General features: G+C 52.7%; 2 protein-coding genes across 2 annotated transcripts; both read right to left on the bottom strand.

The window, feature by feature from the left end:
* Positions 1–8886: 8886 nt before the first annotated feature.
* DHDH (dihydrodiol dehydrogenase) lies at positions 8887–11242 on the bottom strand. The gene is made up of 7 exons (XM_044671006.1): positions 11118–11242; positions 10855–10966; positions 10492–10655; positions 10030–10288; positions 9806–9930; positions 9548–9704; positions 8887–9458 (listed from the first exon to the last, which is right to left on the bottom strand). The coding sequence occupies exons 1-7, from the start codon at positions 11211–11213 to the stop codon at positions 9349–9351; spliced, it is 1023 nt and encodes a 340-aa protein (XP_044526941.1). The 5' UTR covers positions 11214–11242; the 3' UTR covers positions 8887–9348.
* Positions 11243–12533: 1291 nt separating this feature from the next.
* Positions 12534–16745, bottom strand: NUCB1 (nucleobindin 1). The gene is made up of 13 exons (XM_044667145.1): positions 16338–16745; positions 15885–16018; positions 15293–15400; positions 15041–15173; positions 14851–14954; positions 14414–14599; positions 14024–14114; positions 13678–13736; positions 13505–13597; positions 13335–13430; positions 12992–13162; positions 12803–12896; positions 12534–12654 (listed from the first exon to the last, which is right to left on the bottom strand). The coding sequence occupies exons 2-13, from the start codon at positions 16008–16010 to the stop codon at positions 12569–12571; spliced, it is 1347 nt and encodes a 448-aa protein (XP_044523080.1). The 5' UTR covers positions 16011–16018; positions 16338–16745; the 3' UTR covers positions 12534–12568.
* Positions 16746–17551: the final 806 nt, after the last annotated feature.

Raw genomic sequence — 17551 nt, forward strand, 5'->3', positions numbered from 1 at the left:
AATGTGACAATCTAAGTGAAACAGAGGAATATTTACAAAAATATAAATTGCCCAGATAAATAGAAGAGGGGATAGAATACTTAAATAACCTTGTCTTAGAAAAAGAAATTGAATGAGTTATCACTGAACTCCCTAAGGACCCAGATGGATCGACAATTGAATTCTACCAAAAATTTTAAAAATGATTATTTCCAACACTATATAAACTATTTGGGAAAATAGGCAAAGGAATCCTACTAAATTCCTTTTCCAGGGCTCTGATATCTAAACCAGGGAGCCCTAAAAGAAAGAAAGAAAACTATAGACCAATTTCTGTAATGAATATTGATGCAAAAATTTTAAATAAAATACCAGCAAGGAGATAACAGCAATATGTCACAAGGATCATATAGTATAACCCAGTCAGCAAAAAGGATAATGTTCTTAAATTAGCTTTATCTGGATTATAATCGAGTCAATTATGCCTTTTTTCATTTAATCCAATAAATTCTAATTGGAAGTTGATGAGTTGTAACTGCTGATTTAATAGCAAGTGATAGTTTCAGTTGTTCCTTGACTGTGAAAGTTACCATAAGTCATGCAATCAAATAATAAGGATAATTAAGTACATATGACTGTTGACCATTATAATCTCTGACTTTGAGAGGGATGGCAGGCCTTACAAACACTCACAGGTCATCGTATTGCTTAAGTCTGTTGATAAGTACCTGATGTCTTGTCTCAGCATCCTGGGACACAGGGAAAGATGACCTTGAAATTACATCACAAGAACTGGTACAGAAACAGGCTAGTTCTAGTACAAAGCCTATGCTTCTTGGTGCAAAGAGCAACCTTTTTGTGGTTTTATCATGTTCACACTGTCCATCTGGGGTCCATCGTACCAGATCACATACATCTAGATGGGGAGACCTGGGCAAAAACTGTACCTCCTCACCCCTTTGGAAATGAAAGTCTTTTACATAAAATCTCTTCCTGTAATGCCTTTTTGAATCTATAAATATCTGTCACTACGATGATCAGAGTTTCGGACCATGCTGGGTGTGTCTGTAAACCTCTGACTGAGCGTAACTTGCAAGCTCACAATAAAGTCTGATTGACTACGAAGATCCATGCTCAGGCTTTTTCTGAACATGGGATTTGCAGGGCTGGTTTAATATTGGGAAAACTATGGCCATGATTGAACACATCAGTAACAAAACCAGCAGAAATCATGTGATCATCTCAATAGATGCAGAAAAAGCTTTCGACACTAGAGCATAGAAATAAATGGAGCATTCTTTGAAAAGATAAGTAGTATCTCTCTGTAAGCTAGAAGCCTTCCCAGTAACATCAGGGATGCAGCAAGGATGCCTGGTATCAGCACTGTTATTCAATATTGGACTGGGGATGCTCGCTACAGTCACAGGAGAAGGGAAAGAAACTGAAAGAATTAGAACAGGCAACAAGGAACCAAAACTATGGCTCTGAATATGCCAGAAAAGGAAAATGACTATTGTTGGAGGGGATGTGGGAAAACTGGAACCCTGATATACTATTGATGGAGCTGTGTCCTGAGCCATCCATTCTGGAGAGCGATTGGGAACCACGCCCCAAAGTGTACAAAACTCTACATAGCCTGTGACCCAGCTATGCCACTATTAGGTCTATAGTCCAAAGATATGGGGATGGGGATGAGGGGGAAGGGCCTATATGTACAATATGTATATTTATAGTAGCAAAGAATTGGAAATTGAAGGGGTGCCCATCAGTTGGGGAATGGCTGAATGAGCTGTGATTGTGATAAGATCCTATTGTGCTATAAAAAATGATGAGTAGCTGGAGGGGTGGAGGAAATTTGGCGACACTACTACATTGTTGGTGGAGCTGTGAACAGATACAACCACTCTGGAGAGCAATTTGGAGCCATGACCAAAGGGCTATTAAATTGTGCATACCCAATATGCAATACCACTACTGGGTCTATATCCCAAAGAGATCAAGGAGAGGAGAAAAGGAACTACTTATGCCAAATCTTTCTAGCAGCGCTTTTTGTGGTGGTAAAGAATTAGAAACTGAAGGGTGGTCCATCAGTGGGGGAATAGCTGAACAAGTTGTGGTATGTATACTTGCAGTGGAACACTGCTGTGCCATAAGAAATGACAAACAAAAGGTTCACAAAAAATCCTGGAAAGTCTTAGATAAACTGATAAAAAGTGAAGTGGGCAGAACCAAGAGAACTTTGTACACAGTAACAGCAATAATGCATGATCAACTGTGAATGACAGCTATTATTAACAAGGCAAGGATCCAAGACACCTCCAAGAAACACAGAATAAAACAGACTGTTCATTGCCTTAGAAGGAACTGAAGAAGTCTGAATGCAGATTGAAGCAAACCATTTTCTATTCTATTTCCTTCATGAGTTTTTTTTTTCCTAGTATAAATGATGTATGTCTTCTTTCACAACATGACGAATATAGAAATCTGTATTATGTGATAACAACATGTACAAACTACATCATATTACCTGCCATCTTGAGGAGGGGAAAGGGGAAAAAGGGAGGGAAAGATCATGGATTACAAAATGTCAGAAAATGATTTTTTAAATTTATGTCTCCATGTAATGGGGGCAATATAATAATTTTGTTATTTTAAAAATATTTTTAAATTTTTTCCTGTGGTTACATGATTCATGTTGTCTCTCTTCCTTCTCCCCTCCCTTCTCCCAGAATTAACAAGGAATTCCACTGGATTATACATGTATTATCACTCAAAACCTATTTCCATATTATTGATTTTTGTAATAGAGTCATCTTTTAATCTCCAAATCCCAAATCATATACCCATACAAATGATAAATTATATGCTTTTCTTCTGCTTTTCTGCTCCCACAGTTCTTTCTCTGGATGTGGAGAGTATTTTTTCTCATAAGTCCCTCAGAATTGTCCTGGATCATTGCATTGCTGCTAGTAGAGAAGTCAGTCATATTTGATCATCCCACAGTGTTTAAATTTCTGTGTAAAATGTTCTCCTGGTTCTGCTTATTTCACTTCGTAGCAGTTCATGTAGGTCTTTCTAGTTCTTATAGAAATTAAGCACTTTATCATTCCTTACACCACAATAATATTCCAGCACCATCATATATCACAAGTTGTTCAGTCATCGGGGGAATATAATAATCATAGAATAATATAATAAATAAATATAATTATAATAATAATAAAAGAAACGATTAGCAGGGTGGTTTCAGAAAAACCTTCACGAACTGATGCAGAGTGAAATAAGCAGAACCAGAACACTGTACACAATACTAGCAGCATTGTCAGATGATCAACTGTGAAAAACTTAGCTCGTCTCAGCAATACAATGATCCAAGACAAGTCCGAAGAACTCATGATGAAAAATGAATCTGTCTCCGGAGAAAGAAGTGATGGAGCATGAAGACTGATGGAAGCAGACTTTTTTTTTTTCACTTTACTTTTCTTGTGGATTTTTTGTTGATCTGTATTTCCTTTTACCACATGGCTATTATGGAAATATATTTTGTATGACTGCATTTGTGTGGCCTGTATTAAATTACTTGCCTTCTCAAGGACAGTGGGAGGGAGAGAGAAAGATGAATTCAGAACCCAAAATTCTTAGGAATTAATATTAAAATTGTCTTTTGCATAGAATTGGACATTTATAAATAGATATTATATTAATTATTATTTTATTATTATATATTATATATTGTTTTATATTATATACTGTATATAATATTATATTATATAATGTTATATATAATATATAATATAATATAATTTATATATTTATTAATATATATTGTATATATATATATATAATTTAGAGAGAGTGATTGGAAAAAGAAAAAAGGAAGTTACTCCAGGAGAGGGAGCACTAGTCCCTGGGCAGATGGGAAAAGACAATTGTGTGAAGAGAGGAGTCAGCAGCTGAGCTGAGCAGAGCTAGCCAGGAAGCCTGGGATTGATTCTGAGGCGGCACCGGGAGGTGGGCTGGATGCCCTCCTTGAGGGCAGGGAACCGTTTCTGCTTTTCTTTGCATCCCTGGCTCTTAGGAGGAGACCTGGCAGACAGACACTTCATTAGTGTTTATTAAGACATGGAGTAAGGCAGCTGATTCCGCTTTGGGGATGCTTTTCAAGATTAGGAAGTTTTCCCTGATCTCAAGGCTAAATTTGCCTTTCAGTAACTTCCAGCAGCTGCTCCTAGACGGGGCCCACCAGGCAATCTAAACCTTAACCTCACCCTACCCCCATTTTACACATTTTACCCCATTTTACAGGAGGGTAAACTGAGATCTGGAGTAAGGTACTGACTCTTTAAGCCCACACAGCTACATTAAGCATTAGAATCTCTAATGCTCGCCCCAGATTCACCCACTAAAGCGCAGGCCTCCCCTTCAAGTCTTGAATCCCAGCACCCAGTTCTGGGTTCCCAGGCTTGACTGGAGGCTCAGCCCCTGGTCCCAGAAGCTTAGGGACAGCTCAGCTCCTCCATCACACTCTCAGGACCTAGTATCTCCAGACTAGGGCAGGAAGGAAGGGAAGACAGAGGGGGGCCGAGGAAGAAGGCTCCAGAGAAGGCAGACAGAACCCAGGGGGCCAAGAAGAGGAGCATCGCATCCATCGGAGCCTTCGGGTGACCTCTGAGGCTTTGGGCAGGGCAGGGATTGCAGGGGAACTGAGGTGGGTTATACACTTTCTAGAGCGCATCCCTTCAGTCCTGGCATGGCCATGGAGTGTTCCCTCTTATCTTTGAAGCGAGGAGGGACATTCCTGCTTAGTTCTGAGTAGGTCTTCTTTCCCCACCCAGAGGAGGTGAAGAGCCTCCCAGTGTCCCAACTTTGGGCTGTCTTAACAATGATGGCTTTCAAATCTGACCTCAGACACTTCCTGACTGTGTGATCCTGGCCAAGTCACTTAACCTCCCTTGCCTAGCCCTTCCTGCTCTTCTGCCTTGGAACCAAAACTCAGTATTGAGTCCAAGACAGTAGGTAAGGGTTTAAAAAAGAGAAAAAAGAAAAAGTGCCTGGATTTAAGAGATGGTGTTTCTTGTTCAAGGAAACACCCTGAGGTCTGTGTACCAGGATTGAAGAGTAAGTACATGGCAGGCAGCTAGGTGGCTCAGTGGATAGAAAGCTAGGCCTGGAGACTGGAGGTCCCGGGTACAAATTTGGCCTCAGATGCTTCCTAGATGTGTGATCCTGGGCAAGTCGCTTGACCCCAATTGCCCGCCTCTTCTTACCTTACACTCTTCTGCCTTATATCAATTCTAAGACAGAAGGTAAGGCTGGGTTTGTTGTTTTTTTTAAGAGTACCTGAGTGGGGCTGGGGGTAGGCAAAGGGTAAGAAGACTAGAAGCATAAGGGGGTTGAGCAGGTTATTAGGAACTTTCATGCCAGATGAGTTTCAATTTGATCCAGGAGGTAATAGGGAGTCCCAGGAATTGTTTGAGGCAGAGGGGAGGGTGACATAGTCAGAACTATTACTTAGAAAGATCTTTTTGAAAAGGCAAATGAAAGCAACTCTGAGGTACCACTTCACACCTATCAGATTGGTCCAGATGACAGTAAAGGAAAATGATAAATGTTGGAGAGGACAGGGCAAAATTGGGACACTAATGCATTATTGGTGGAGTTGTGAACTGATCTAACAGTTCTGGAGAGCAATTTGGAACTCTGCCCAAAGACTATGAAACTGTGCTTACTCTTTGATCCAGCAATACCACTACTAATCCCAAAGAGATTTTTAAAGGGGGTTGGGGGGTGAGGACCCACATGAACAAAAATAGAGAGAGCTGCTCTTTTTGTGGTAGCAAAGAATTCATAACTAAAGGGATGCCCATCAGTCGGGGAATGGCTGAACAAACGGTGGTATATGATAGTGATGGAATACTATTGTGCTATAATACATGATGAACCAGATGATTTCAGAAAGACTTACATGAACTGATGCAGAATGAAATAAGCAGAACCAGGAAAACATTGTACACTCTTAACAGCAATATTGTGGAATGAGCTACTGTAACAGATTGAGCTACTCTCAGCAATACAATGATCCAGGACAATTCTGAGTGATGTAGGACAAAGAATGCGGTCCACCTCTGGAGAAAGAACTGTGGGAGTTCTTTCTTTCAGAGGCAGATCAAAGCAGACTATTTTTCTCTGGGGGTGGGAGGTGTATTTACAGTTTTATTGGGGAGTTTTGGTTTTCTATGAGTTTTCTCTCACAACAATAACCAGTTTTGCATGATAATACACAATACTAATATAATCCAGATTAAATCCCTTACCATCTCTGAGGGGGGAGGAAGGAAAGGAGGAAGGAAGGGAGACAATTCGGCTCTTAGAATTTCAGAAAACACATGTGGAAGATTATTATTACATATATCGGGAAAGTAAAATATCTTTGAATAAAAAAGAAGAACTAAAGATCTCCTCTTAATAGAGGAGAGGCTCCAAAAGGTACACACTCTTGCCAGGCCGACCCACCAGCAGGCTGTTGCCATAGTCCATTTGTGAGGTGATGAGGACCTGTGCCAGGATGGTGGCAGTGCCAGGAGAGAGAAGGGAGTCTCTGCGCAAGATGTTAGTGAAACCTTGGAAACAGATTGACTATGAGGGAAGAGTCTAGCCCGGCACTTGGATTTTGAGCCTGCATGATTGGTTGGCTGGCAGTACCCTCTAAAATAATAGGGAAGTTAGGAAGAGGGGAGGGCTTCTGAGAAGACAAGGAGTTTGGCTTTGGGTGTGTTGAATTTAAAATTCCTTTGAGCCATCCAGGTCAAGATGTCTTCTAGGAAGATGTGAGCCTGGAGTGAGCTGGACAAAGAGATCTCAGAATCTCAGGAGCTGGAGAGGTGGCCAATTGAAGTATTCTAGGAGAACAGAAGAGGGCCCGTGGCAAAGCTCTGTGGGATCCCTGATCAGTGGTGTGCCCTGGGTGAACATCCAGCAGTGGAGACTGAGGAACAGTCACTTAGGAGACCCAGGGAAGAGTGTCAGTGAAAAGACAGTGACTAGATTGAGAGTCAGGCCTAGAGACGGGAGGTCCTAGGTTCAAATCCAGCCGTAGACACTTCTGAGCTGTGTGACCCTGGGCAAGTCACTTGACCCCCATTGCCCACCCTTACCACTCTTCCACCAAGGACCCAATACACAGAGGTTAAGGGTTAAAAAAGAAAAAAAAAAAAAAAGACAGTGACTAACTGGCAAAGGCTTTAAAGAGATCAGGAAGGGAAGGAGGGACATAGCTAGTAACTTTGGAAAGAGTAGCCTGGGTTGAATGATGAGGTCAGAAAAACCTGCAGAGGGTTAAGAAGAAAGGAAGCAGAGAGGAAGTGGAGGCCCCTCCTGTAAACAGCCTGCTCTAAGAATTTTGCACCTATGAGAAGAGAGATAAGGGATAGATGAATTAAGTGAGGGTAACCCTTACAATACTGTGTATCAGTTCTAAGACAGAAGAGCAGTAAGGGCTAGGCAATGGGTGTTAAGTGACTTGCCCAGGGTCACACAGCCAGGAACCCTGGATTTCCCATCTCTAGGGCTGGCTCTTTATTCACTGAGCCACCCAGTTGCCCCATTCTCACCAACAGAGTATTTTTTTTTTTTAATTTTAAACCCTTAACTTCTGTGTATTGACTTATAGGTGGAAGATTGGTAAGGGTAGGCAATGGGGGTCAAGTGACTTGCCGAGGGTCACACAGCTGGGAAGTGTCTGAAGCCAGATTTGAACCTAGGCCTGGCTCTCAATTCACTGAGCTACCCAGCTGCCCCCCCCTTTTTTTTTAAACCCTTAACTTCTGTGTATTGACTTATAGGTGGAAGAGTGGTAAGGGTAGGCAATGGGGGTTAAGTGACTTGCCCAGGGTTACACAGCTGGGAAGTGTCTGAGGCTGGATTTGAACCTAGGACCTCCCGTCTCTAGGCCTGGCTCTCAATCCACTGAGCTACCCAGCTGCCCCCAACAGAGTATTTTGAGGGAGAAGCTTGGGCATATTTGTTGGAAGTGTGAAAGTAGGCAGTAGATAAGGAGATATTGAAGCTAAATGAGAAAATGGCGGGGAGGCAATCTGCTAGAGAAAGGATGCAGTGTGTGCATGTGAATGGATGCAATTTGTTTAGCCTTCCTCCACATTGACTAGCACCCATTTTGTTTCTGGGTCTTTCCTGCTATGAAATGGGCTGTTAGAAGTCCATTTGCATACATGGGTATTCTACTCTATCTTTGCTCTTCTTGGGGCATTTGCTTCACAAAATGTTTTCCTGAATGGTGACACCAAATTTAGCGCTCCACCGATAATGTATTAGCACGCCTGACTTCTCAAAGACCGTTCAATATCCCTCACGTTGTCTACCATCTTTGCCAAACTGATGGGTTTGAGGTGAAATCTTTTTTTAAACCCTTTCTTCCTATCTTTGAATTCAACCAAGTATCAGTTCCAAAGCAGAACAGGGGTAAGGGCTAGGAAACCAGGGTTAAATGACTCGCTCAAGAGCACACAGCCAAGAAGTTGTCTGAGGCCAGATTTGTACCCAAGTCCTCCCAGCTCCAGGCCTGGGTTTGAGGTAAAATATTCTGACTTGTCTTCATTTGTACTTCTTGTTATTCTTTCATAGGGTTGTGGAAACTTTGCATTTATTTGGAAAACTTCCTGTTTACATTCTCTGCCTACCTAATCTATTGGGGAATGGCTCCAGTACGTCTCATGAATGGATCACGCATGGGCAATGCTCATGGATCGGCTTGTATCATGGAATCCCGGGATGTGGAAAGGACCTCAGCCAGCAGGAGTCCAACCCAGCTGCCTATGACTCTTGGATGTTAGACTTTTCTCCAGGTACTGGAGGCAGATTTCTCCCCCCTCCTCCACCTGGAAACTGTTGTTCTCATTTGAATTGCCTTGATTTTATTCATTCAACAGCTTTTCTCATTTCTAGGACCTAAATTATCCTCTGACTTTTAGTTGACACAAGAAAATGCTGGCAACATACTTTCCCATTTAATCAGCATCATGAACGAGAACGTTTCTTCCCCACTTTCTTACAGAACCAGAAATCAAGACTTGATTTGTAGCATTTGCCAGATTTCCCAGGACTCTGAGCTGCCTGCAGCAACCCGCCTTCATCTTGCTTCATTTAGAATTCTAGGGCTAGCCATAGGGATTCCTTCATTCACAGGCAAGGAAACCGAGGGAGGGAGTTTGGGCTAAACACGGAAGTGGCAGGGCAGAGACGCAAACTCCAAGGGCAGGCCTCGGCCCACTCCGGCCCACTCCGCCGAGTTTGCCGTCTTAGGGTCATGAAGCTGGAGAAGCCGCTCGGCTGGGCAGGGGATAGGCTGGAAGCTCAGGTTCTGTCCTGGCTGAACCGGAGCCCGATCTGCCTCCTTGCTTCCTCCAGGATGTCTGCCAGGAGCTCACTCTCTGCCAAGGGCATGACAGGGCTCTCCTTCAGACCTGGGGGGAGAGGGGGCACGAGGATGAGGATCCTGAGCGGGCCAGCCCGGCTCTCCCAGCATGTTCCTCCCCAGGCTGCCCAGGCTCACCCTGCAGCAGACACTGCCGCACGTGCTGGGCCTCATACACCAGGCCGATGGACTTGACGAAATTGAACGTCTCCGTGCCGGCAACGGCGGGCAGTGGGAACTCGGAGCGCTTCCCGTTCACGACCAGCTCAGTGGGGCACCACATGGTGGAAGGGATCTGGGAGGAGGGAGCCGGGGCAGGCCAGGGGTCAGGCCTTCCCTGGGCCCCCCCATCTGCTCCCCGGTGTCCCGGGCCTAGCGTCCTGTGGGTTCTCTCACCTGTGCTTGGCCCTGGGTTCCAAACACGGTGAGGGAGTTGGGCAGCACAGTGGTGATGCTAGAGGTGAAGGAGGCCTGGAGCCCGCCGGGGTACTGGAGGACCACTGTCACCGTGTCATCCACACCTAGCAGCGGGAAGGCCACCAGTAGTGCTCCACCCCGTGTTTGGGGAAGCCTCTCCACAGGCCCGGCCCACCCCCAGGAGCCCAAGCCCCGGCCCATACCCTTCTCGTGAAGCAGCCCCACAGCGTGGATCTTTTCAGGCCGCTGGGCCCCCGCCACCATGGAGATGAACTGGAGGCAGTAGATGCCCACGTCCAGCAGCCCGCCCCCTGCCTGGGCCCAGTCAGTTACGCGGGACGGAAAATTCAATTCGGGGTGCATTCCAAAGTCGGCCCGGACCAGGCGCACCTCCCCGAGGGTGCCCTGCGCCAGCACAGCCCGCAGCGCCTCCGCCGCGGGGAAGAAGCGGGTCCAGATGGCCTGGAGAAGGAGGAGAGGTGGGAGGCGGAGCCTGCTGGGGCTAAGGCCTTGGGGAAGCGCCCCTGAACCCCGAGTCCGACCTGAGCCCCAGCACCGACTCCCGCGCTACAGTTCCCGGGAGGGAGGGAAGGCTGCGGCGGTCCTTCGGGACCTTCACCCCTTGGGGGGGGGCTGCTGGCAAGCCAGTCACACGGGTCTCTCACCTCCATCAGGAAGCGGCCTCGGGTCCGGGCGGCCGCCACCATCTCTCGGACCTCAGCCGCAGTGACCCCGAGAGGCTTCTCGCACAGCACCGGCTTGCCAGCCTCCAAGCTCTGCAGGACCCCCCGTAAGTGCTGCGGGTGCTGGGTGCCCACATACACCACGTCTGCGGAGGAGAGCAGCGCCCAACTAAGGGGCGGGGCTGCGTAGGGCTCCCCCCAATCAGCGAGGCCAGGACCGCCCTCCTCCCGAGGACAACTCCAGCAGAAGCCCCGCCCACAGGCCGCCCTCCGGCAGAGACCCCGCCCACAGAGCCTCTCCCCTCCCCCCTCCCTAGTCTCCGAGGTCCGAGGTTCAGGCCTCACCCACGTCGGGGTCCTCCAGCAGGTCCTCGTAAGAGCCGTAGGCCTTGGGGATTTCGTGCCTCCTGGCAAAGTCCTGGGCCCGGCCGAGGTCCCTGGCGGCCACGGCTACTACCTGGGGACGGAGATTGCTTTCCACCCTCATGCGGGTCTCCACCTCAGCGTGCCCGGAGGCGCCCCCTCCCCCGCTCCAGCTCCAGCTCCAGCGCCCGCCCCCCAGGGGCCCGGAAGGCCCCGCCGCGGGCCGCCGGAGGAGGTGGCGCGACCTGGTGCTCGGAGCGAGGCAGACTCCGCAGGGCCGTGACGAAGTCATGGGAGATAAGGCCGGCGGACAGGACGCCCCAGCGCAGAGCCCGGGCCATCTCGGCGGCTCCCCTCGGCGGACTTGGCCCTCCTGCCCTCGGGAGAGTCTGGCAGAGTCCAGCAGGGGAGGGCGGGGAGGCCGGCCCAGGTCTGGGGCCTCCCAGGGGGCGGGAGCCGTTATGTAAATGCCTGTTGGTTTCCCTGCGGCGGGGAGGAGCCTGGCGAGGGCCTGGGCACAGGGAAGCACCACACTCACTCACTCACTCAGGATCAGCCGCGCACAAGGGCTGCCGATTTGCCCAGGGCCCACCGCTGGGAACATCCGAGGTTAAATTTGAACCCAGGGCCTGGCACCCTCCTCTTGTCCTAAGGCTTTTCCCTGCATTGGACACTGACGTAAGCAAGCCATGACGTCTAAATGCGCCTACTGGAGGCAGAGCCTCCCCGGAGTGGCGCCACAGCGACTCAGCCAGCCCAGCTTCCCCCTGGACACCTGGAGACTCCCCTTATTTACAGCGGCCAAGAGGCCCCCCAGCTCGCTCCCCACCTTCCCCACCTGAATCCGCGGCCTCCTCTCCCAGAACCTTCCACACTGTGCCCATCCCCTCTGGCACCCCAAAGCCCCCCTCCAGCCCAGCTCTCCCACCTGCCTATTGGACATGCCCCTGGGATGCCCTGCCTGAAGAGTGGCCCATTCCCTTCCCCCAAGCCTGCTCCTCTCCCAACCCTGTTCTCCCATGGCCCTGGGACAGGCACTCCATGCTCCATCCTTCCACCTGCCAGGTCAGTACCATCCTGCTGCCCTCCACAGGCCCAGAGACGGGAGGTCCCGGGTTCCACTGTGGCCTCAGACTCTAGCTGGGTGGCCCTGGGCAAGACACCTGACCCCCTCTTCTGCCTGGGACCAGCAAGCAGCACAGTGTGGCTCCCAAGCTGGAAGGTCAGGGGCTAAACGGGCTGGTACAAACGAACCCTCCGGAACCCTGCGGGCCAGCCTGCAGCTCGGCCTCCCTGTGCCCTCTCAGGCCGAACAGAACCTTCCAGGCCACCTCCACGTGCCCAGCTTTGCAGCCTGGAAGGCCGGAGCTCCTGAATCTGCTCTCCTCTCCATTGCCAGCGCCGAGGCACCAAGTGCGCCAAAGAGGGCAGAAACCCAAGCAGGGAGCCGCCATCTCTCCTGGACTCCACCAAAAGGAAACAGCCAAAGGCCATGCGTCCAAAATGGCAGAAAACCTGCAAGCTGGCCCAGGCCCCGAGGGAGGGGAAGGGAAGGGAAAGGAGGGGGTGGCTGGGGAAGAGGGAAGACAGTCTGGCAGAGAGTGGCCCCCCCAGAACCACCCTCCGTGCCCAGAAGAGCAGACACAAACAGGACGCCGCACTGCCCACAAAGTCTTTATTGGGGGCTTGGAGAGCACTACGGCTGGGAATCGGGTGTGGGGGAGTCCGGGCCTGGGGCCGGCGCCTCCTTTTCCACGGCTGCCTCTGCGTGGGCTCCCGTCTCTGTAAATACAAGGGCGGAGAGGAAATAAGGACCCGGGCATCCTGGCTCCCAGCCCATCCTGTTTCCCATCATCCCACAGCCCAGCCACCCCACGGTTCTTGCTGCCCAGAAGGAGAGGTTGGGAGAGGCCTGGCTGGGCTTGGGCACCTGTCTGGGGCTGGAAGAGGAGCTGTCCATCAGGGCCAGGCGCTGGCGGGTCTGGGGACAGCTGCTGCTTCCTCTGCTCCATGTTGAGGACAGCCTGGAGGGGTACAGAGATGGGGTGTTGGGGGTGAGGAAGTCCAGGGCCCCGACACCCCGCCCCACCTGGGTGCCTCCAGGGATGAGCCCAGGCACCTGCTGCAGCTCCTTCTTCTGGGCTTCCAGCAGCCCCTGAGAGTGGTCCAGGGCCTGGCTCTCCTGGCTCAGCCGCTGGGCCTGGGCCGCCAGCTCAGCCTCCCTCGCCGCCAGTTCTGCCTCGAAGCGCCGCAGTTCCTCCTCGGTGTAAGCCGGGTGCTCCTCCAGGGTCTGCGGGGAGGCAGAGTCAGTGGGCCCTTCCTCGGCCCTCCTCGGGGCGGGGGAGCCCTTGCTGCTCATGCCAAGGATCAGAGGCAGGGAGACAACAGGGGAGAGGCAGCCCCACTGGGATCTGGGGAGGTGGCCAAGGGGACCCCGCTGCCCCCCAGCCCTTTCCGGTCACCTCCCAGCCCTTTGGCGCGGCTTCTTCAAAATCCTTCCTCTGTGTGGAGAGCAGGAACTCCTCAAGGGTGACCAGACGGTCCTGGTTTGTGTCCACCTAAGGGATGGGGCCAGGCGTGAGCGAGGAGCAGGGGAAGGCAGGGGGCCGCCCCCTGGGGCTCACAGGCTCACCGTCTTCATCACGTGCTCCCGCATCCGCAGCCGCTCTTCCTCCATCTCCCGCATGTCGTCGTCCTCGTTCTTGGGGTCGTACACCTTCTCCAGCTACGTGGGGAGGGGCGAGGTGGCGGGTCAGAGGGGGCCAGACCCAGCACTCAGCAGTCCGGGCCCAGGGCCCAACTCACCTCCTTGGTAAAGAGGGCCTCCAGCTCCTGCTCGTCCAGGACGCCATCACTGTTCGTGTCTGGGGGAGGCAGTACAGAGGCACACGTCGTGGAGGCTCAAGGCTCAGGGTGGCAGGCAGACCACACTGGGGCATGGGGCTCCCCCGCTTCAGGCCCGGGACTGGAGTGGAGGGACTCAGCCAGCTCGGGCCTCACGGGGTATTCCTTCTGGGGTAGCCTCGAGAGGCCTTTTGGGGCTCAGAGAAGTCAGTGGCCGCTGGGGACCAGGCACTGCCCCAACTGACCAGGCCACCTCGGCCTCCAGGGTACCGAGGCCGGATCCTAGGCTGTCCCGCCAAGGACTCACCGTGCAGCCTGAAGAAGGTCTTAGGGTTGAATTCGGTGGGATCCAACCCGTCCGTCTCCTCCCACACCTCCTTCAGCTGGGCCTCGCTGCCCTGTGGGGGCAGGGGGAGAGCCAAGGGCCACTCTGGGGCCCACGGACAGGAACAGGATGGGGGAAGCCCAGCCTCCCCTTCCCAGGGATGCACAGAACGGGGATGGAGGGGTGCCATGGGAGAAGAGAGCCGTGGGTCAGCCCCAGGCCTAACAGTGATGTACAGAATGGGGATGGAGGGGTGCCAAGGGAGAGGGAAGCCACGGGTCACCCCCAGGCCTCCCAGGGATACACAAATTGGGATGGAGGGATGCTGGGGGAGAGGGGAGCCGCAGACCACCCCCAGGGCCCTGCCCTCACTGGCACATTGAGCCTGGGGTGCTGCCGGTGCCTTTGCCTCTGCTCCTCCAGCCTCCGCTCTTCTGCTAGCCGCTGCTCCTGCCCCAGGGAGTCCAGGTAGCGCCGCCGCTCGTGCTCCTTCAGCATCTCGTAACGTTTGAATTCTTCGTGGTGGGCTGCATCGTATTGAGCCAGGTCCCGCGTGGCCTGGGGACCCGCCATCCCAGGTCAGAGAGGCTCTGCTGCCTCCTTACTTTCTTGGCAGCCTCAGGCCTTGAGCCCTGTCCCTGAGCATCTGCCTGAGGGAGGCTGCAAGGCCAGCGTCCTGGAGAGCCCGGCCCCATGAGCCAACGTGTCCCCAGCCCTTGTCAGAAGGCCAGCCTGGCCTCGCCACCTTCCGTGGGCCCCTGGTGAGGCTGGGAGGCCAGGAGCTCGGGGCCCGGGGCGGGGAGTCTCACCGTCTGGATCAGCAGCTCCAGGTCTCGGGCCTCAAACGTGTGCTGGTTCTGAGGGTCCAGGTGCTCAAACTGCTTCAGCAGGGTTAGGTGGTCCACTTGCACCTCTGGGGCCCAGGAGTGAAGGACATGCTCAGAAGGGAGCAGAAGGGAACTGGGCTGCAGAGGCCCCTCCCCGGCGTCCGGGCCTCACCTGGCTCCTGGGAAGCGTCCATCTTGGCCTTGAGCAGCATCCGCAGGCGGGATACCTCCTGCCGCTTGAGCTCGTCCAGCTTGGTCCGAATGTGGTGGCTGACAAAGTCAAGCTCACGACTCAGCTTCCCGCTCTGGGCCCCAGAAGACAGGGAGAGGGAAGGCGGTCAGGAGGTTGTCTGGGGGCCTGAAGCTGGAGGCACCTGCCCCGGCCCCTGCCCCGGTCCCTGTCCTGGCCCCTGCCCCAGCCCACCTTGATGTCCTCGGCGTTGGCCGCCTGCAGCCGCTCCCGGAAATGCCCGTCTGTCTCCAGGACCTGGATCACCTCCTGAAGGTAGCGATGGTAATAGAGGCCCGTGTCCTAAGAAGGCAGGATGGAGGGAGGTCAGGCCGGGCTGCCGGGCCCCAAGCTCCGCTCCCTCCTTCTCTGGTGAGGCTGCCCAGGCCTCCCGGGCCCTCATGGGCAAATGCAGAACAGAGGCTGGAAAGGTAACGGGCAGGAGCCAGGGCTTCCGAAGGAGAAAGGAGGCACCTGGAGGCAGAAGTCTGCCAGGTGTCATGGTCCCAGCAGGGGGACTCTGCCTCCACAGCCCACCCCTCCTCCCAGAACCCCAAGGAGAGGGCCAAGCCTTCCTCTGTGCCTTTGGAAGCCAGGGGACACTCGGGCACGGTGACCCGGCCCGGGCTTTGGGTCCTTGCTTTCCCATCAATGATCCATGCCCCCACTGCAGAATGACTACAACTCCCAGAAGCCTCTGTGAGACTAAGGCACCCAGGAGGCCTGGGCACGTCAAAAAGGCTGCGGAAACACAACCAAAGTGGCTGGGCGAAACTCTCTGTCTCACCGGGGTCTCTGGAAGTGATGGTGGTGCCTCATCTTTCCTGGGCTCCGTCCGGTCCAGGGGAGCTACTTGGGCAGGCGGGGGCAGCAGAAGCAGCAGCAAAGCAGCCCACAGGCCCCAAAGCAGCATGCCGAGGGCTGCCCAGAACAAGTGAACAGAATCAGGGGAGTTTGGACTCGGGGATCAAGGCCCTTCTCCTTCCCCCGGCCTCAGCCTCTGCACCCCCCACCCCAGCCCCCACGTGCCCTAGAGGTGCAAAAACTACAAGTCCCATGAGGCCTCCTGGCAGAGGCGCAGCGGACCCCTACCAATGAGTCCCCGGCGTTGTTGGGAAATGTAGTTCTGTCCCACCCGCACAGCGCCGGGGAGAACCCGAAGGGAACGCTTCGGCCTCTCTCGTTTCTCTCCAGCCTTCCCTTCACAGCGACCCCAACACCCCTGCCCCCAGCAGCTTACGTCTCTCTCTACAGGGGCCGGGAGGTCGACCGGGGTTCTTGGCAATTCCGGAGCAGAGAAGGGGGAGGGAGCCCAGTAGGATGTTTCTAAGTCCTTACAGCGGCCTAAGGTCAGTCTCCAGCTTCTTCGTTGGCTCCCCGGGTTTCAATTCGTCCCTCCTCCGTCTCCAAACTAGCCAATCGAAAGGACCAACGGCTGTGTGGCGGTGTCACGTAGGGAGGCTGAGCTCCGCCCTCCAAGAGTGAGCCAGGCCGATTCTTCTTCTCTCCCAGTTTTGGCCCCGCCCCGTCGCCTTAATAGGGGAAAACCGGTTGAAGTGGGGTGGAGATGGCTACGTAACTACAACTCCCAGCAGGCTGCACGATGGAGTTTTCCGTGCTTCCATTTGATGTTTCGCCGCAAGCCTTCCTGGGAGTTGTAGTATGCCTGGTTTTACCTTCCCAAGGGAAGCTAGGGTCCCTTTAAGGAACCTAGGCGTCCCAATTCTAAGCTGGAAGTTTGAGCTAGTTGCTGGGCAGCGGACAGGGGAGGGGGGCTCAGTAGCTGCCAGGGAGCCCGGTAGTGGGGACCAAGAGGAGGAGGAGTAGGCCGGGGGGTGGGGGGCGGGGCAGGTCCTGGGGGGGATCACCCCCACTGGGGCTCAGAGGATCAGGGAAGCTAGTTAGCACCTAGCCCCCCACCCAGGGACCTGCCCGGCCTTGGGAGAGAGAGAGCAAGCCAGGTATGAGGGAGGAAGGACAGAGGAGGAGTTGACCAGACTGCATATCCCTTTCTTTCAGGAACCCTGAATTTGGTTCCTCCCAGTCCCCACTCTCAGTGAGACTCAGTTTCCCAAGCCCACATATTTCTGCGGTTTTAGGGACCCAAGAATCTGATTCCCTCCCCCAATATCCCCTCCCCCTTGGGATTCAGCTGTCACAACCCTTCCACTTTAGCCCCTTTAGATACTCAAAAGTTTGGGGCAAAGTTCCCAGACCTCAGAAATCTAAACCCTTGAGCTCCAGTTCATGTAAGGAACTATGAGTTTGCCCCTGGAACAGCTCCCAGCCCCTCACGTCTCATGGAGCACCCTTTCCCCTTCCAGGTCAGGAGAGAAAGCAGCTAATGTGCAGAGAGGTCATAGGCATATTGGCTGAGGGACAAAAAGAGGAAGAATGAAAGAGTGTCCCTGAGAAAGAAACGGAGAGCCTAGGAGTTAGGGGTGGAGGATGCAA

This window comes from Gracilinanus agilis, chromosome 3 (assembly GCF_016433145.1).
Source record: "Gracilinanus agilis isolate LMUSP501 chromosome 3, AgileGrace, whole genome shotgun sequence".
Lineage (NCBI taxonomy): Eukaryota > Metazoa > Chordata > Mammalia > Didelphimorphia > Didelphidae > Gracilinanus > Gracilinanus agilis.